The following is a 21,046-nucleotide window of genomic DNA, read 5'->3' on the forward strand; positions in this document are numbered from 1 at the left end:
CATGGACAATGTCAACTGGCTCTTTCATCATCATACTGCAAGAAAGTGGGGCTTACTTTGTGCTGACTCTTTCCCAGCTTCCACCCTGTAGTTTCTCAGCATGAATTAAGAGGAACGTAGGGGAAGGGAAGAATGGAGATGCCCACATGCTGACCATGACATTGCAGTCAGAGACAGCAGCTGGACACCTAGTCTAACGCTTTGACAGCTCTTAATCCAGAGTGCCAGATCCTTAGCTGGTGTATATCAGTCTATTTCCATTGCCATTGCAATATACATCTGCTGAGCTTCTGGCCCCATAAGCATATCCAGGGACATATGAAAACATCACAACCCCTAATGCCTTACCTAGTTGATGTACCAGGGATGGGACGTCCTGTGTCTACAAGAACACACCAGCAGTAGCCTGTGGAAGGATGACACTGCACGGGCTTGTAAAGGCCACCCTGAGCGCACTCTGGAATGAACACATTGTCTTTTTGGGGTTGTTTAGCTTCCTCCAGTGCTGATTGAAGTTCTTGATCACATGACGATGCTGTCAGAAAGAAACAGATGAAATGTTGATGAGGATATGGAAAGCGCCCTCAGGATTAATGGCGTGATGGATAGATAAACCCCTAGCTATGTGCTATTACATGCAAGGACTTTGTTTGATAAGACTTGTTGCAATAATATTTTCCATTTCCTGAACCCAAATTTCAGATGTGTTATGCACTCTGCCTTGCCCCCTTTCAACCCCACCCCAAACCACGACAGCTCTACACTACCCTAGGATTCTCCTTTGCTAGGGGGAATTCTTGAATAGCCAATTACTGCCGCTTTCTTTGCCACCTTTTAGAATGTTTTTCGAGAGGTGGGGAGTGAAGGTGGATAAAATTTTCTTTCTACAGATCAATGGGAAATGTGCCAGAATCAAATTTTTAAAATTCCATGTACACGAATTCACTTCTTTTGTACTTTTATATTCTGCTCCTTGATTTCAGCTAAGGAATGAAAAGAGACACTTAAAATACATTGCAGATTTTTTTTTCTCTCTTGTTGGTGAAAAGTGATGTATTAGCAGCCCTGGAGACCAAAGACCTCTGGTTATCCACATAAGAAGTAGAGGCAGTACATTCCTCCCACACTGCACCAACAAAAGTTCTTCTCCAGAGGGACCACACTTTGGAGGAATATGAGGGTAGCTCTGTCTTCATGCCCATTCAGTCCTTGGCCTTTCTGCTGCAACTGTGAACAAGGGGGCCCAGGGTGGGTGTAGTTTGTGGACAGCTGCTCAATAGGAAATGCACTAATATCACCAATTTATTTCATATTTGCCATTACAGAGCCATTAGATGAGAATGATTTTTGATCACTACCAAACCGGTCCAGATTCAGACTTGAGAAATCAAAATATCTCATTGACAATAACTTGAGCTATTCAGTCCTCCAGGAGCTTTAAAATAATGCTGTATTTGGGAGCATTATCTCAATGTTTAAAGGGTTAATAAAGTATTAGTTCTGTGATATTCCTGTCAATCTAGTGAACAAAAACTAAACACAATGAATAGGTCAGAATGCTAATGACATATGTAGTAAATGCACTACAATCATAGGAATTCCTGATAAAATAGATTGAAATTCTAACAATCCTAAACTAGCTAATTATGTCCATGAAATATCCAGTCACTATTCTAGGTGGCCACAGAAATCTAATACACAGTAAATTATTTTTCCTTTTTCAACTGAATTAGAAGACTGAAGGACACAACTCTTGAATCTACAGTTAACCTGCGACTGCTGTAATTCAATCCTTGACTGGATTTTCGAGCCGCTGACAATGGGTTATGGCTTCAACCTAATCTCATCTAGCATCATCCATTGTGTGAATGAAATGCTTTATCAACTGGAGGCACAGTCTGGAGAAAGTTGGCACCTATGGTTCAAAATGCTGTTCTTCTAGCTCCATCACTGGCCTCCTGCTACTCAGAGCCACCATCAAGATATGTTTTGGCATAGTGAAAAAGAAGCCAGCAAATCCTGTTCATATCTCACCTTGATACCCTAGATAGCAGGCAAGTCTAGCTTTGAGATGGCCATGTTCCAAAAACACTATGAATCGTTTCCAGGAAGTGTGAAAAGCTAAAGCTGACAACTTGATTGTACGGTACTGATGTTTATTTTAGTGCTGTGATCAAGGGCCCTTTAGGCGTGTATGGCATGTCAACAGGAGACTGCTGATGCTCTGATTAGTTTTGCACGCCCTTTACTAGGTCTAAGCATTAACATAAAATGATATTAAAAAGTTTTAAAAGTATTGAAACTCGAACACCACACCATAATTAGAGGATCTATACAGTGTGGATGGAGGGTCTGTTTAAAAACTTTGCAGTAGGTAATTATTTTCACTTTTATAATACTTATTAAAATAGCTACTGTTTCACTGACTTGAAATCCACTACCAGCATGTGCATTGGTGAAATCAGAATAGATCTTTTCCTCCATGAACCTTAATCATGAGGATTATTGCATTAAAAGATGATGCACCCCTGAAAAACACATTGCTTAGCTTAGGAGTTCACTTTGTTTTCTTTCTACATTTTAAACTCTTCATAAGACAAAGAGAACCATATAGGATGATGTTACTGCAATAAAGGAAGAGCTGACAATCCCCTGATATATACTTGGACAAATTCTTCTCTCCTTTACACCAATGTAATCTTGGAGTCATTCCACTGGTTACAATGATTTCCCTCTGGCTTTATACCAGTGTAACTAAAAGCAGAATTTGGCATCTTCCTGGTTAGAACAGAGGATGGAGTGACAAATTTCAGTATTGTCAACCCTGTTTAGAACACAGCTAGAATACTTGAGCCAGATACTCAGGTGAGCCAGCTTGGTGAAATGGAGTAGTAGGCTGAGAGCATAGGTGGCTTTCCATCACCAATCCCAGAGGTAGATGTGTGCTAGTTCAGCTGAAAGAACAAATTAGAGCAACTTCAGGGTTGCTCTAATTTCCATGGGCTGGAATGGCACCAAGTGGTACATACCACCAACCCAGAACCACAGGAGTGCAGTGCATTCAGGCATATCCCTTCTCATCCCTGGCATGCTCTTGAGACATCCCCTGCATTGTGAGGTCCAGGAGCAGGTCATGCAGAGGTAGGAACATTGTCTTTATATTTCCTGGGATTCCCCTATGCAAGGGGAATCCCAGCTGCCTGTTCAAGACAGTGCTCTATCTGCTTTGCACTGAGAGGAGGTAGGATTCGGCCCCTTTGGTCTAGTTTTGGATGTCCAAAATACAGAAAAGCAGTGATAAACTGGAGAAATTCCAAAGAAGGGTTACAAAAGTGGTGTGAAGTATTAGAAGCAACATTGCATAAGGGGGCAGACCGAGAACTGTGGATCTTTTCCTGGAGGAGAGAAAGGAACACCACAATTTAAAATTGTCTCACACATAGTAACAAAAGGAATAGGAGGAGTGAAGCTGGATTTCAAACAGGGAAAAAAGACAAAGGGCATTAACCTACAGACAGGAAAAACAGAATTCATGGCAGATTTTAAGAATTCTCATCTAACAAGGAGATGACTCTGGCAATATAATAATATGCCCTTGAAAGGCAGCATCACCATATGTATAGATGTCCCCAGAGATACTTTCTATCCCTAAAACATATTCATCTCGTACAGAACATGAAGATGAGAAGTTGTAGGAAGAGAATGAATTAATAGTCATAAGATTATAAGAACTGCCATACTGGGTCAGACTATGGTCCATCTTGCCCAGTAATCCTGACTTTGAAAGTGGGGTGTTTGAACAGAACAGGGCAGTTATGGTAATCCACCCATCTTCCACTCCTAGCTTCTGGTAGTCAGAGGTTTAGGGTCGCCTTGAACATGTGGTGTGTCCCTGACCATCTTGGCTAGCGCCCTTGATAGACCTATCCTCCATGAATTTATCCAATTCTTTTTTGAACACAGTTATATTTTGGCGATCACAACATCCCATCGCAATGAGTTCCACAGATTAGCTGTGCGTTGTGTGAAAAAGTACTCTCTCTTGTTTGTACTAAACCAGCTGCCCATTAATTTCATCAGGTGATCCCTGGTTTTTATATTGTGTAAAAGAGTAAACAACACTTATCCACTCACTTTTTCCATCTTTTACCATTTATGATTTTATGGACCTCTATCATATGCCCCCTTAGTCATCTCTTTTCTAAGGTGAATGATTGTAATCTTTTTAGTCTTTCCTTGTATGGAAGCCATTTTCCATTCCCTTGATCATTTTTGTTGTCCTTCGCTGAACCTTTTCCAATTCTTGTATATCCTGTCCTCCTGCCATGTAGTGCTGCAGAAGTGAAATCGATAGCACCACGAAATTTTCACGCATTATCCTTCTCCCAAAGACCATAGTTTTACTCCTCAGTTTAATTTCCTCTTTGAAGCAACTGTTCATTTCCCATCCAAATGCATTCTTCAATTACTCTAGCTATTAGAACAGGAGCACTTGAAGGATACCACTCCAGTCTCATGACTGGTTAAGGGCTTCTGTCATATAATTAACATTATTTCCGATAATTCTTGTCATAGTATCAGAGGAATATGGTCAACAAATGTTAGTTTGCTAGCAGGATCAGTGATAAATGCCAGTAGTTTACAAAGCTCTGACAGTTTGTCCAAACAATCTGACAACTACTGGGATTAAGTTCTGCAACAGATGGATGCCAGAAAATCATAAAAAGAACATCACCAAAAAAATCTATACGACAGCAAAAGTAATATAAATACTTGCATCATTATTGGAGCTAGTCAAAGATGCTTCGACAGAACTGTATTCCTCTGGAATATGTAGTTGTGTTGAGACTGAAAGCTTTAACAAAAGCAGGTTGATTTTGCCAGAATTTTGTTTTGGAAGGAAAACCAGGGGAGGAAGAAGGAAATAAATCAGATAATGTCAAATGGATCAGTTCTTGTTGCCAATTATTAATTTCAAACACCTAAAAGCAGTATGTAGTCAAATTAATGCAATCAGCATGCACATGCAAACATCTCCATAGCCTGATCCTGCAAAGCCTTTTTTCATGTGAGTTAGTCACTTTGAAGTCAATGAGGATATTTCATGTAAGCAAGGATTACTCACATGAGTAAATGTTTGCATGCTCAGATATTAAAATGGGAAAAGAGCAGTGCATCATTTTTGAGTGCATCAATCCTGGAGAAAGGCTTATCTGTCCATCAGTCTTTAGTAGTTCTGAAGTCCCTATTACCGCATTATCTAGATGTTTACATAACACAACATATTAGCTTTGTAACACTGGATATTTCAATCCTTCCCTTCCTAAGTTTTCATTGGCGATGAACCATACCCCACCAGAGTTTTCTCTGAGCATATGGGGTTCTCCCAGTTGCAAACATGCATGGTTTACTTCTGCTTGAACGTGAAATGCTGCATGCACATATGATCGAGTTTAGTGTGTTCTGCAGAAACGAGTTGTCAAATCTGCAGAAAATTACAAAGGCGCCTGTGTGCTACTTTTACGTTTCCTGCTGCTACATAAACACTTCCTCTCAATTTCCTCGACCCCAACAACATATACATGACAAATGGAATCCACATCAAGAAATTCTATTTTCAGTTGATACCCCCGCCCTCCTTTTCTCATTACTGTAATGGGCCATGAAAGGACAATTAGACAGGGCTGGTTTCCAGAGAAAAAGGATCTTTTATTGGGCCTTGAAGCTCAATGCGCTTCACATAAAGCCAGTAACAAGAAACCCATGAACAAAAATTCCCTGCAACGTGATACATGTTAACCGCTCTTGAGTAGTGCGATATTAGTACGTCTAGCATTCAAGAAAGTGAGTTTTGCAGTTCTCTGGTGTTTCCCTGGTGATATACAGAAGGCATATATTCACAGGTAATTTTCAGTACACAGTCTCATCAAATTTCATAAAAGCTAAATTCTGCTACTCAAAATGGTATCAAAATATTTCAGTTCATTAAACCTAATTTAGTGTAAACATTTTAGTACACTTTATCTATTTACATCTGATTTGATGCTAGTATATTTCTAAAGTCTTGCGTATGATGGGCCAAGTAATCGTCTCATTTACACTGGTGCAGCCTCTATTGCAGTCAGCTGTGACTGGGACAAAAAATGGCTTATTAAGTTATAATTAATCTTCTCTGAACTGATGGAGCCAACATAGAATCATAGAATATCAGGGTTGGAAGGGACCTCAGGAGGTCATCTAGTCCAACCCCCTGCTCAAAGCAGGACCAATTCCCAACTAAATCATACTGTACTGGGGAAGCTGATTACAATGTATTTTGATTTTCATTTCATCATGTTATTCCTGTTTCACTGAATTCATTTCCATTTCATGTCTTAATCTTCCAAATCTCATTTCTATCTTTAACTGAAATGTTCACTTCAGTAGGGCAACTGGATTCAATATGCTCTGTATACAAGCCATAGTCCTCCTAAAGGCGAATCTATATTGACTGGATTGCTGATCTGGGAAAGAGGGTTCTCACTCCGGATAGGAATAACAGTTGAGGAAATTATTAACTCCAGAAAATGTCTCCTCAAGATAGAAGTGTAGATTCCCCCCTGCAACTCAGCCAGTTGCATATCCCAAAAACTGTGTCCTTGGCATAGGGTACAGCAGCTGAGGAGTTGCCCAAAATTATGCTAATAGCATAAAGTCCCTAAACGATCTTACATCAGTGAAGGATAGGTGTACCTCCATTCCCCAAAACCCACTTCTACGCTCAGCATGCCCCTTCCCTCCCCTATGTCAGAGGTAGAGGGGGCAGCTGGTATAGGAGCTGGTTATTATGCCTCTGCCAGCTACATGCCAGTGCAGAGTTCCTTTATGCAGGGAAAATTTGCTGCCACCTACCTTTGGCCAGGATATGGACATTTTGCACCACTTCCTTCCGAAGAATTATGGCTTCGATTCGACCCTTATAACCATGTGAAAATACAATTGCCTACAGTGGAACTCAGTGCAACCCAATGCAGCCAATAAATGAACAACTTTTCTCATGAACAGTCCCTACTGGAACTACTTTGAAACCTTTTATTTATAACTGAATGGGGACTACTCCTGGGCACAGTCTATTATACATTGAAGTCAGTGGAATAGCTCCTATTAACTTCAGTGGTCATTGGATCAGGCCTCCAGTGAATAAAGCTACATGCATAAGTGTTTTCAGGATCAGGCCCTATATTTGTACATGGATCAAGCGTCAACTGTGAAGGACAGTTCTTTTAAAAAAAATGAACAAATAGATAAAACAATCAAGCTCAGTTCCAAGACTGAATTACAGTGTTAATACTCATATGGCACCATGTTTTGATTTACACCCATGTTCAAAGGGTCATCAGCAGTGGGGTTCAACACAAATGTGTATCCATCCAGTTTTGTAGCAGGTTGGATATTTCCCTACCCATGCTCATAATTGTTCATGAAAACTGATGGGAAACAAACATTCAAGGCCCTGTTGTTTGTGTTTGCAGGGTATTTCCCGTGTACACTTGGTCACTATTTTGCACTTTTTGAACTTATGTGCATGCTTGTGGCTTCGACACAGCCCTGAAGGCAAATTTATGTACTACTTCACTCCACTGAATGAAGGGGGCTAAATCACATACAGATGTCATTTGTCTATGTGATTTCATATGCAGTGATAGTGCAGAACATAAAGGCTGATCATCTGGAAAAGCACTGAACCTATACAAAGTGCTAAAAGCAGGATACTCATAACCCACATTAATCTCTTGTTGACATCACATAATCACCCCCACAGGGTGACTTCCTATATAAACTATGTTTATCTCCAGTGTAACTTTGTGTGTGTGGGTGTGTGTGTATCTAATGGCAGTAGATCAAATCAAAATTTTCACCTTATAGACATTCCTGTACTACCCATGGTCAAAGCTTTTGGGGCCCTTAAAACAGAAATCTTAAATGAGAATAAGCCAATGTGTTCTTTGCCCATAATCCAAGCCCACATCTCTACAGGGATATAAAAATGGGTTCATCTAACCTATTGTTTTCTTTTTTGCACACAACTGCAATTCAAAATTTCAGCCAGAAGTTGAAATATCAGAAATACTGTGAGAAAGGCTATTATTGTAATGTTTCCAAAATGGAGGGAACTAGGAACACTGTACAATTTAATGCACGGCCCTATTTTTGAGAGATTTCCAGCTCTATTTCTAGATCAAAGATATTAGGATAAAGTTTCTCAACATTTGAAGTTTGTCTATCACCATCTATCATTAATTTAAATCACTAATTTTAATGATCTGCACTTTCCTTCAAAAGTATGGTTTCTTGCTATTTTTTCCAGAAGTTTTCACACTGTAGTATGTTACTACAATTTGTAAGCGACCAAATTATCTATTACACTGACTCTGTTCTTAAACAAAAAAAATCAAAGCCAGATTCTGCCATCCTTATTTATGTTGAGTGAATCTTTACTCTGTGAATAGTCCCACTGAAAATGATGGAACCACTCTCAAAATAAGGTACTACTCAGTGAGAGTAAGGATATGTAAGAGAGCCCCTTGCAGTTCTTTCCCCAGATGGTGGGAAAACCTGACCATGCTCCGTTATTTGCACTGGGTGGCTCCAGCGCACCCCCTAGTTCCTTACTACTTATAAGAGGGGTCTGCCCTTCATGGGCCTTTCTTAAGTCTCTCCAGATGGCAGATCAAAACGAAAGTCACAAACCCCAGTACATTCAAGGATACCTTCCGAGGCCTCCTCAAAAGTGTGGGGGAGTCCACAGTACTGCCAACAATATAGCACTCACACAGCAGGTTTTAAGAAATCTCCCTGGCTGGGCTTTTGAGTCAGGCTTAGTCAATCCAGCTTATCTTGGGTTTTCATTACACTCTCTATAGGGTCAGGGTAAAAGTCTCCAGGCTGAGTGTTCCTGCTATAGCTTCAATAGTCACCCTTGTAGTCTGCTGCTTAAGGTAATCCTGCTTCTCCCCACCCCCAGCTCCGTGCAATTTCCTCCCTTTTAAAGGTCTCCTCCCTATCATATATGATTGATAGAGCAGGAAGGGTGGGGCTCGCTCTGCCCACAGGGCCTCTCTGGCATCTTCCTCATCCATCTGGGATCTATATATCCCATTAGAGGGTGGCCTAACTTGGCTCTGATGGTTTGGAAGATTATCATTTAATACAATAGTTGAAAACTTCAAAGTGTTTATAAATTGGCTTATACATCTGATCTCTTTCAAATAGCCATTTTGCATTAAAGTAAGTCTTATGTCCTGAAGATCTGAGATCAAGCTTGTCATATAACATCTCAGAAATGAAAGGCAGTAGTTCATTTTTGCCAAATCTTTTTTGTTTGTTTTTTTGTAAGAACAAATTGCAAACTAAAGAAAGCTTTCTTGGTAAAGCAGATGAAATGAATCAATATTAATTAGAGTATAACTTTTGGATCCAAGGGCTGTGTATTTACGTATCACCAGCATAATGGGGCCCTGGGAGGCTACCATAATACAAAATAAAATCATCATCATAATGATAATACATTCTTTTAGGCTATTGATCAATGATGTGACATCAGGCTCAATAGTGATCCAAAGGAGTTGAAAAGCTCTCGTCACAAAGGGTTCTTTCTTGTGAGGAGATGAGCATCTTCAATCCCCTTCACTCAGTGAGATCAGACCCAAGATAAGCAAGGAGAGAATTATAGTCTCCTGGTGCTCTTGTACATCATGAGTGGCACTCCAGTATATAAGCAAAGCCAAATTCTGCCCACATCATTGACTTGTATAGGCAAAAGTGAGAGCAAAATTTCCTTCATTTTGTGAAACCTAGTTTCCCATTGAACAAATAACAAAGGAGAGGTGGTGGCTTCTATGTGTTGCTTGATACGGCTGCATAACTTTTCCCAAATTGAGCAACCATGTAGCTTTCCAGTTGGGAAAACTACAGCAAATGAAAATGATTGACTTTTTCCAAACACAATAGCTAGCTGGCCAGTTAGTTGCCCATAACAATCTAAAGCAGTGGTTCTCAAACTGGGGGGTCGGGACCCCTCAGGGAGGTCACGAGCTATCAGCCTCCACCCCAAATCCCGCTTTGCATCCAGCATTTATAATGGTGTTAAATTAAAAACACTTTTATTTATAAGGGGGGGGGGTGGGGTCACACTCAGAGGCTTGCTATTTGAAAGGGGTCACCAGCACAAAAGTTTGAGAACCACTGATCTAAAGGCTTCTTCATTACCCGAAGTTGTGCAAGGCTGCCATGTTTACTTTGCAAGTCTATTGACCAGTAAACTTCAGAGTTTTCTGCCAATGGAAAATCTCTCTCATTTTCAAGACAACTGCTTCACTTTTTCCACAGACCTGTGAAACTGGAATTCTTTGCCAGGTGAGCTGGTGGTGAGAATTTATTTGAGTAGTTCTACCAAAAAATGTAGTCCATATTTAGGCACTTACACAAGCAACTCAATTTACAGGAATGCTGAGCAACCACAGCTTCCATTCAAAACAAAAGGACTTGTTAGGGAACAGCATCAGTGGAAATCAGGCAATGTAAGTGCCTGAATATGGATTTGGGGCCTAACTTTAAGCACCTAAATTATTTTAATTTCAAAGGTGCCTAGAAGCACCACTTACTGTAGCTGGTGCCACATTTCTGCCATCACGCTACAATGCTAAGGATCCCGGCATTACCCAATGTTTTCCAGCCTTCTTGCTTAGTTCTAATCCAAGCATTCCATCTACATTTTATCTTCTAACTACCACCGGCTTTCCAAGGACATTGCCGACAGCTCTTCCAGACAGTCAGTTACTGAACATTACACCTCCCTCCACAGTACAAACAGGGAGCTCTGGGAAGCACTGTCTCCCTTTGAGGCACAGTGCTTCTCAACACTCCCCATGAAGCATTGCACTATCACAATGTGTGATTCTGTATATAGGGTGAATTTTGTCTTTGTGCAGGTTTATGTGAGATTAAGTCCTGCAGAGGTCTTGTGCTGGCCCTCTGCACAGGGATGAATTTCACCCATAGTGCACTGTCTAGACCATAGGAAGTTAGTGATCTTAATTGTAGAGGTAGGAAAATCAACACAAGCTGGAACCAGATTAGGATGGGCGACTGATTTTGGCAGAGTTCTGTGTCCAGGAACAAGGATGAGCCACAGAAGAGCAAAGCCAGTATGAATAGTCTAAAATCACTTCTTTTCAGCTCCAGCAATGTTTTTATATAGTTTTACGCAGTCTATTTTTCATATGTTTATAGTCAGCTCAAATGGCTCGTCTTGTGTTTTGGTTTCTCGAGCAAAGCCAGACCTTTGGCTTGGCTCTACCTTAAAACTTTGTGAGTAAAACAAGGGTAATGTGAATAAAAAAAACCCCACCCCACCTTCATCTTTAACTGATGAAAAGAAGGAACATTCCATTGTAGTCAATGGAGTTTTATGAATGCACAAGTATGGTACATGTCAGTATTGACCAGCAAACTTGGTGCATCAGTAAAACCCCCATGTTCTTTTGAAGGATGTCAGGTCACTAAACTATTGAAGATCTTGGGCTATATTTGGTGGTGCAAATTGGTGCAACTCTATTGACTACAATAGAGGTGTGCCAACTTGCACCAGCAGAAAAGTTGGCCTGTGGCATGCACTGAACTAGTTCTCAAAGGAGTCTGAGATCAGACATGGCAGTAGGGTTAAAGGCTTCTTGAATCAGTTAAATCATAGCTTTCAAGGATGCATAACCACTATGCTTAATCCTTTACAGCCCAGTGTTTCATATGATTACACTAACCGCTCAGAGGATAATTACTTTTAAGTGTTTAACCAGCCACGGAAATAACTTATATCAATGGAAAAAGCCCTACATAAATAAATACTTAATAATCTATGGCATATGAGGGTAGGGAGCATATTTCAGAAAGTGCTACATTTCTATACGTGTTTGCTGAGCACATTTCCCAAAAATGTTTTCATCTCTCCCCCGTCCCTCCTTCCCACCGCCACCTACCCCAGAACTCCGAGTCATGTGTTTAGTTTGAAGCCCTTTGTGACAAGGAGAGAAAATCCAAAGGGCTGGTTTTGGCAGAACTCTTCAAATAAAACAGATTCTAAATATTTAACTTTGCCAGATAACCAGCATCACAGGAAGCAGTGATGCTGGCCTTCAGTCCCCTAATAAGGCAACGTTTCTATTACAGTTTATGTGAAGGCAGCTCTGTGGTTCTTTCTATCTATTACTTTTTGTGTGTTGTTTTCTGTTTCATTTGGGAAGATTTAAGGTTGTTTGATAGTTTGAAAATAAGAGGCAAAAAATGAAGCACATGCTGCACATGACGCTCCGAGGAGGTTGGGCAGTTCTGAAACCAGAGCCTGTTACAGATTAAACCTGCATATTGCTCTAAAGAAGTGTGTGCCAGTCTGATCAGCCAGTGACAGAATTAATGAAATTTGCAAAAACCTTTAGCAGTGGGACTATTTCCATCAGCCCAAAGTGGGATAGAAAAGCCTCTGTATTTGCAGACCTGCTCGCCTTTGATCCCAGTTGCGGGTAACTACAGCACAGTTCTACCTGCAGCCAGTGTCATGGGTTATCTGGGAGTGCGCCTTACTCATCTGATTTTACCCAGAAGGGGACAGCACAGAAGAGAGCCTTTGTAAAGGCTCTATTTCACAGGACAGCCACATCCTCTGATTTGTCTCTGGCCTTATGTATCTATTACCTCTCTCTACTCTACATTAAGTGCAGTTTTCTGGAGGTGGGCTCTTTGAAGCACTCAGTTGCAAGGGAAAGGGGTGAATACAGTGTCATAATTTATCTGAATGTAACAAAAGAAGCAAGACGAAATGGAGAAACAGCAGATGAGAGAAGTTGAGACTGAGACACACTCAAAGGGAGAAACAGGTATATTCTCCTCACTTCCCCTCCCATGATAATTAGAAAGTCCAAGAGCATCCACAACCCAAACACAATTAACTTCCTTCAGCTCAGATCTCACAGTCTTCTCTACTGCTAGGAACCTAGACATTTCACTCAGTTTCAAACTCTCTTGTACTTCCAATATCATCCAGGTTTGTAAATCTGCTTACTGTTATGTTTGATACATCTCCTGTACCAGATATTATCTCAACCACTCCTCTGCTGAAACTTTTACTCATGCCTTCATCAATCTGTCCAAACTCCAGCTGCGCTCCCAGAAGTAGAGCCAGGATTAGCTCTCAGGAGTGGCTGGCTACACGCCATGAACTTAAGCCATTAGACCACACTGCTTCTCTGCAGTAGTTAATGTCAGATGCTTTCACATACCATGCTTTGTAAGCTGCTTAAACTTTCTCATCAATGACTTCCTGAAGAAGAAAAATTGGCACAGGGGCTATGTTAAAGATGTGATAGTGATGGGCATTTCTACTAATGTTATGATTATTTCATATTTATATGCCATCATAAAAGTTTGCATAGCACTTTGCAGGAATAAATAGAGAGAGTCATTGCCCCTAAGAAATTACAATTTGAAGGTACTGATTCAAATGGAGTAGAAACTTGGACTGGGGTCTCTCCTTTTCCAAGTGAGTACCCTAACCACTTTGCTAGTTGGGAAGATTAAAGAGTACTTGATTGTTTGAAAATAAGAGAAAATTAAGGACACACAGCACATTACACTCCTAGAAGATTGGGCAGTTCCAAAACTGGAACTGGGGATGGGGTGGTCTGCCCTCTCTCACACTCTAGCCTGTTTCCCTTTCCCCCCCCCCAAAAAAAATCATGAGCCTAAGAGATATTTCTGTTTAAACTGATCCATTTCTGTAAAACACTCCCACAAACCAGCAATTTTTGACAGAAAAGAGTTACATCAAAACATTTTCGACCAGCTCTACTCACACTGGCAGCTCTAGAGCAAGAACCACCAGCACCAAAAAATGTTACATGTGGAAAAATTGAAAAAAATAACATCACAGAGGTGGGGCAAACGTATCCAAGCATATTTAAAATGTACTTCCACATTATTACACCTCAGAGGATAAAGTTGTTCAGGAAGGCAATAAAGAGGAAACTATCAGGCTTTGTTCTCTCTGTTGGAGATACAAGCTAAAGGTCAAACTGAGTGTAGGCAATATTCCTACTAAAGTCAAAAGGAATTGTATCTAAGCAGTGGATGCAGGACTGGGCTATGTATATGCACCATTGGTGATCCAGAAGAGTAATATGTCACATATTAGTTGCTTGATTTAGGGAAATGTTTGAGGGACAAAGGGAAAAATCATTAAGAAGCCTACATTTTTTATTCCTCGCAGGTCTGCCCTTGTCTCTTCCTAACAGTGGTGATGTACACCAATTTCTTTTGTTTACTTGAAGCATTGATGTTAAATGCTTCTTAATTGCTCCTGATAATGCAAAATTTGCAGCTCAAGGAATCTGCAGGTTCATAAACATCTTCAAAATGTTATTAAATGTACCTGGGCAACAAACATTCTCAGACTGCGAATTAATCTGTTTACTCAGTATGCATTTTGGTAGCACCGAGAAGTGGGTTGAATATTTTAATACCTAATATTTTGAATACCTTTATTCAAAGGAAAAGCAGACAGAAATTACAAAAGCTTTGGGCCTGATTCTCTTCTCATGTCATCAGTTTTACAGTGGAATAAATTTGCTGCCTTCGATGGAGTTACTCCTGATTTACTCTGCTATAACTGAGAAGAGAATCTAGCCCATTGAAACTAAACAGTCCCCTCTAATAGTCATTTGCTATTATTATATTAAACTGTTTACTTTATGAGCATAAACTATGGGATGTATGATTATTTTAAAGGGCCCTGTTCCATCATTCTGGTGCTTCAGTGATAGGGAAGAAGAAACTCTTCAAACAATTGATATTCATATCGACATCTTCTGCTCTTCTCTTTTTTTTATGGCATCCACACAGAGAAGTGGGGAGTAAGGCTCCCCCTTGTTCGTCCCAGTAATGCTACCTAGATAGTGGCTCCAGTTTGGGGGAAGTGAGATCAGAAGTTACATGCTCAGTACCATCCCCTGTGAACAAGTAGGAGGGGAAGTGACAGCCTGGAGTGGAGAGTGGGAGTCACACTGGCTCCACAGCCAAACCCCCTCACTAGTTGGAGCAGCTGGCCAGGAATCTAGGGGCAGTAAGCTGCGTCCTGAAATGGGGTGAAGTAACTTAAGCTATGTCAGTAAAACTTTTCTCAGTCAGGGGTGTGAAAAAAACACACTCCTGACTGACAAAAGTTTTACCGATGACAGCACTTTGTTGTGGGATACACTCTGCCGCCGACAAAGCTACCACCCCTCATTGGGGCTGGTTTTATTTTGTCAGCAGGAGAGCTCTCTCCCAGCGATAAAGAGTAGCTATACTGTGTACCTTACTGCAGCATGGCTGTAGTGGCCCAGCTGTGCCGCTGTAAGGTGCACAGTGTAGACATAGCCTTAGTTGTCCAGAGACAAAGGGGACAGCAGGGATGTACTGACACCTCTTTGAGACACAATCTCTGCCCAGAGCTCCTCTTATGCCAGCACAGCTACTCACTGCCCATACCTGTATCCCCGGCCTAAGAGCTGAACCTAGCCTTTAACTCCAGTGGGAGTTGCAGACACTCAGCACTTCTCAGGATTAGGCTCTGAGTAAGGCCTGCAGAACTGGGTCCCAAATAATTTTCTCCTGTACATTCCTGCCAGGACTGAAGTTCCAGTTTTGCTGGCTCAGGTCCTTAGCTGTGGCTGAGAAGTGCTCAGTGCATCTTAGAATAGGCTTTAATCCACCTGGACACTCCCCTGCTCCCGGACTGGCCGTACGCCAGTACAGTCCCTCAGCATAACTTCTAAATTATGTTGTCTGGCAAGGATCGGGGGGTGGGGGGAGGGCAGTTATGGCTGCCAGAGATCACTAGGGCACAGGAATGTCCGCTGTGTCAACCACATGGAATGAGAATACTGTAGGAGCCCCAGTGTCAGCTCTGCAGCACTGGAGGATCCCTATATGTTGTCTTTATGGCTGCCACACTGGAATGGCACAAAGCAACCTCAGTGCAGGGGAGTTTCAGGACCTACTTCTCTTCTGAAAGGATTGGTAAATGTCACAAACATTGAAAGCAGTGTAAGGAAAGCAGCTCTTGGTGCTGCTTGAGTTGCTTGTGTGACACCATCAGTTCTTCCAAAAGATGCAAGAACTGCATTAGCAGATAAATAAAACCTTTGGTTTTCTTTTAAAATAAAATATCATACTATCGTGCCATTTCCAAATGTGTTCTGTTAATGGTTTAAGATCTTACAGATTTGTGAGCTTAGATTTTCCTTTCAATCCACTTTAGACTACATTTTAGCATCTCTTCAGCCCCCAAGAAGGAAGTTTTTAATAAAAGGCAATGGAAGTGAAAAATTACTCTAAATGGTTAATGTTATTTAAAGTCAGGTTCTCACTGGAATCCACAAAAAACAAAGTAATTCACTACTTGGGTTGATAATCTCTCCTAAACACCACAGAAATCATTAATGATATTAATAAGGTTCGTTGAATTTTTTGTCAAAACTGTTTTTAATGGAAAAATTGGGTTTTCAACTAACTATTTTTAATTAAAAGTGTCTGCTTTCCATGAAGACAATTGACTTTGTCAAAAAAAACCTGAACTCCAAGTTTTTGTTTTTTAGCTGTAAGCTGTAATGCATCATGGGAAATCTAGTCCAACTAAATAGTCCAGACCATAAAGGAGAATGCAGGCAGGAGACATCCAAACTACAACTCCCATGAGGCATCATTGTGACAGGTTTGGGGCTAAAAAAAAAGGTAGATTTTCAGCTGAAAATGTATTTTAATTTTTTTGCCAAAAAGTGGGGGTGTGTGTGTGTGAATTCTGACCAACTCTAGATATTAGTTTTTGTCTTCTCTCTCTTTCTTTATATGTTTTGTACAACAGAATTTAAGACCAGAATTTTAATTCACATTTTTATTCTTTTTTAAACGTGATTGAATGTAGAAATTTGGATTTCCCTTTTTAAACTAAAACAGATACCAGAAACAGCTTAATGAAAAACACTAGCTTTACTCTTCAGTCTCTGCTTTTTCTCCAGTAACAAAAATCTAGTGCAACCTGGCAATGGCAGTTAATATTATTTTCAGGCATTGTAGAATGCAGGGGCAATGTAGAGTCTAGCATTTATGTGGAACACAGTTGTAAGGAAAAGAGGGAGATGGAGTGGGGTCAGTGGCGGAGAAAGAAGGCCACTAATAATATAATGATACTTAGCACTTATATAGCACCTTCCAGCTGAAGATCTAGATACAGTTTCAGGGCTTGTCTACACACTACAGCAGGGATCTCAAACTCAAATCACCACGAGGGCCACATGAGGACTAGTACATTGGCCCGAGGGCCGCATCACTGAAACCTTTTCATACAACGATACAAAAGTATAGTCAAAAACGAAAAAAAGAGAAGAGTAATATAGTATGCTATTAAAAGTCAATGTATTAACTTTTTTAAAACTGTAATGCAAAGAGGGGTTTTAATAAAATATAAACACCTGTAACTATTCCTTATGTGGTCAGTAACACTGATGATGATCTACACTAACAGTCTATCAACAAAGCTGTAATGGCAGGAACTTTTTAAAGGAACTATTCATACAAAATACGTTGCCACTTTTAACAAACATTCTTCCCAACTACTCACAGCAAAGAATCATATATGCTGAACTTCATACCTCAGACTGCTCATCTAGTTCATGAGGCCCTGCCCCTGCCCTGCCTCTTCCCACCCCTTCCCTACCCCCATTCCAACCCCTTCCCCAAAGTCCCCGCCCCAACTACACCCCCTCCCTGCCCCTATTCCAACCCCTTCCCCAAATCCCTGCCCTGGCCCCACCTCTTCTCTGCCTCTTCCCCTGAGTGTGCCACATCCCCGCTCCTCCCCCCTCCCTCCTGGAAAGTCCTAAGCGCCGCCAAACAACTGTTTGGTGACAGGAAGCACTGGGAGGTAGGTGGAGAAGCGGGGACGCAGTGCACTCGGGGGGGCGAGGAGGAGGAGGGGCAGGGGGGTGAGGGGAGCTTGGCTGCTAGTGGAGTCAGTGCCTATGGCGGGCCGCAGAAAATAACTCTGCAGGCTGTGTGTTTGAGACCCCTGCTCTACAGCAATGCACACTATGGAGGTGTGATTCCTAAAGCTCACTAATTTGTTGTACACTAATTGGTCAGTGTAGACCCTGCTGGTGTTCACTAGAAGGTCCCTAGCACACTTTAACATAGTACTGTTTCAAACAGTTTGAAAATTTTGGCCTAAGTCTTTTGCCCAAGAACGCACAGCAAATCTTTAGCAGAGCCAGGATTGGATACAATATAGTCCGTGCATAAATACGTATCTCTGCATTAACACATGCCTTTTGTATCTCTCTATTAAAACATAAACAGCTAGACTGACATGCAGTTTGGATTTATGTTGCCTAACAAGGCTTTTATGATTATGCCGTCTGATGTCTGGTTAGCAGTGCAGGGCCGGGGTGGGGGTGGAACGGACGTTCATCTGAAAATGAAAGAACTAAGACATGGCTGTTTTGTCATTAGTTGCTGCAGAAAGCAATATGACATAATTAAAAATAGTTCAGTGAAGATTAGTATCTTTTGGCACCAAATTTTAACATATGCAGTAAACCAGAAATCATCAACCTGGCATAAACCAGACTTTTTTTTTTCCCACTGTGGGGGTCCAATAAAACTGTGGAACATCCTGAGCATAAAGGATATCAGCTGGATGTAAAACAGAACTCTTCTTCTTTTTAATAGTTTAGGATGGGAGGATCTTTCTCTATGGTGGGAGGAAGAAGTTGGAGATGCCAGAACTTCGGGCTTATACGTGTTTTTAGCTAATATGTAAAATTAAAATGAAGATAAATGAAAATGCTTGTAAAAGAAGGATTATTAAAGATAGGGTAATACTGTAATGGGTATAATCCAGCAGACTGTAATTTAAGAATGTGTCATAATATACAAGCTCTCTGGGGAGGTCTGGAAAGGTTTATCTTCTTGGAAGAGGCTGAGAGAGAAGAAAGAAAACACTGATTTTCCTTTACCAATTTAGGACTTTTAAAAAAACAAACAGAAAAAGGACAAAGAGTAGTTGTCTTCGTTGATCAGGAAGCTGGAGAATGTTATGTCCTATTTGTGTAATAATGAAATGAAAGCTAGGGCTGCATTAATAATTGCCAGTGGCAACTGGGATAATGGTGTACCACTAAGAACCCGTGGTGACCAATTTACTGCCTTGCCTTAATGGCATATTAGGTCGGAAGTTTCTGCTGACCCATTCCCAACCCATCAGCAAGCAGCTTGCCTTTCAGCTGGCAGGACGTATCTTGGAATTGGACTTTTTGATTCTGAAACCCTTTTGATTCTTGATTGAAATCTAAAAATAAATCCCCAGAATTTCAAAATAACTCACCATAAAAATGTATAATAAGGTCTGAGGTATAAGAAGATTTGAGAGTGGCTCCTACACGTCACCGCAGTTTCTTAACAATGTTGACTTTACAATAAATAAAAGTCATAAATTATAATATACCTCAAGTAGATCAGTTAAATCCAAGTAATTGTGCTGTATGTTACCAGCCAGGGCCAGAATAAGGAATTTGGGGAGGCTCCAATGCAGTTGTTCTTGGAAGCCCCCAATCTGCCATCATCTCAACCTCTCCTCCTCCACAGAGCCCCTCAAAATCATTCTCTCTTCCATCCACCTGCGGCTGCCCAAGCAATGTATTCCATGAATCCGTGGTCTTATAACAGCCATGAGTTCCACCAGTCCCTAAAGCCAGGTTTGTGGCACCACAAAATGTTTTTATTTCTGCCATGTCATGTAGAAAAGAGAAATGCTTTGCAGGGCCGCCTAGAGGATTCAGGGGGCCTGGGGCAAAGCAATTTTGGGGGCCCCTTCCATAAAAAAAAGTTGCAATACTATATTCTTGTGGGGGCTCCTGCAGGGCCCGGGGCCTGGGGCAAATTGCCCCACTTGCACCTCCCCCCCCCTCCGGCGGCCCTGATGCTTTGTGTGTGTGTGGTTTAAATTAGAGATGGGCCCAAGCTTCAAAGTTCAGATGTGTTTCTGGATTTGAACTTTTCCCAAGTTCGACATTGTTTGGATTCTGGGTTTAGGTTTAGGCTCAGGCTCATCTCTAATAGACTGAGATCCCACTAACAGGATACATCTGCAGGCTAAAAATGACAAATAAATATATTTTAAGAGGAAATTGTTTAAAATAAGTACCTCCTTCCTCTACTTACCTGCCAAGACCTGCATTCAGGCCCTTAAGGGTCTAAGTTTCTCCTGCTACAGTTGATGGCATCACTAACTTGTAATGTAGCATAGGGAATGCAACTCCCTGCTTTGGATGTCAGTGATGTCTTCCACTGTTGCAAGGAAACACAAAAACCCAAGTAATCCAGGTATTGGCAAAGGAAAAAACCCCAATTTATTTTACATTTAAAATACATTCCTTTGCAACTAATGGGCCAGATTCACCAGGACAACTCTAGCTGTTTTATACTGCTCTTGAATTAATATTAAGAGCCACATCTGGAAAATGAAACAATATGTGCGAAGGAATAAAAAGGCACAGAACTGTTTTTCATTTTCCAGTCTACTAGTTACTTATTTTCCTGATGTTTCTAGAGGAGTGGCCAGTGGAAATGATTAGATGGGGCAGAGAAACAAGCTCTTAATTTCAAAGGAAAGAAAATGTTAGTTTGGGTCTTATCCTGAAGCCCTCAAACCTGCAAAACTCCTTTTGAAAGTTTTAGCCTCATTACAGAAGGGGCCAGTATAAGAACTTAAATGTAGCGTACGTTTTGTGGGGCCATCTGTACCAGAGTGAATTTTACCTGTGGAATCAGGGCCTTTGGACTTTTCTGTAATAATAATCACCACCAAAAAATTCAGTGGCAACCAGTTCAGCGGCAACCAGTTGCATAAGTGTTACTTAACCCTGGAGAAATTACCAGTTAAGGAAAACTTTGTACAAACACTGTAATACCCATCTGTCACATT

General features: G+C 41.0%; 1 protein-coding gene across 1 annotated transcript in view; it reads right to left on the minus strand.

Moving 5' to 3' along the window:
* The window catches only part of SMOC2 (SPARC related modular calcium binding 2), a 172,526-nt gene that overhangs the window by 50,407 nt on the left and 101,073 nt on the right, over positions 1-21,046 (minus strand). The window contains exon 8 of the mRNA XM_024215126.3: positions 349-535. Coding sequence (XP_024070894.1) covers positions 349-535 — 187 coding nt within the window. The remainder of the gene's footprint in view (positions 1-348; positions 536-21,046) is intronic.

The sequence above is a fragment of the Terrapene carolina genome, unplaced genomic scaffold (genome assembly GCF_002925995.2).
Source record: "Terrapene carolina triunguis isolate 2854851 unplaced genomic scaffold, T_m_triunguis-2.0 Scaffold85, whole genome shotgun sequence".
NCBI classification, from domain to species: domain Eukaryota; kingdom Metazoa; phylum Chordata; order Testudines; family Emydidae; genus Terrapene; species Terrapene triunguis.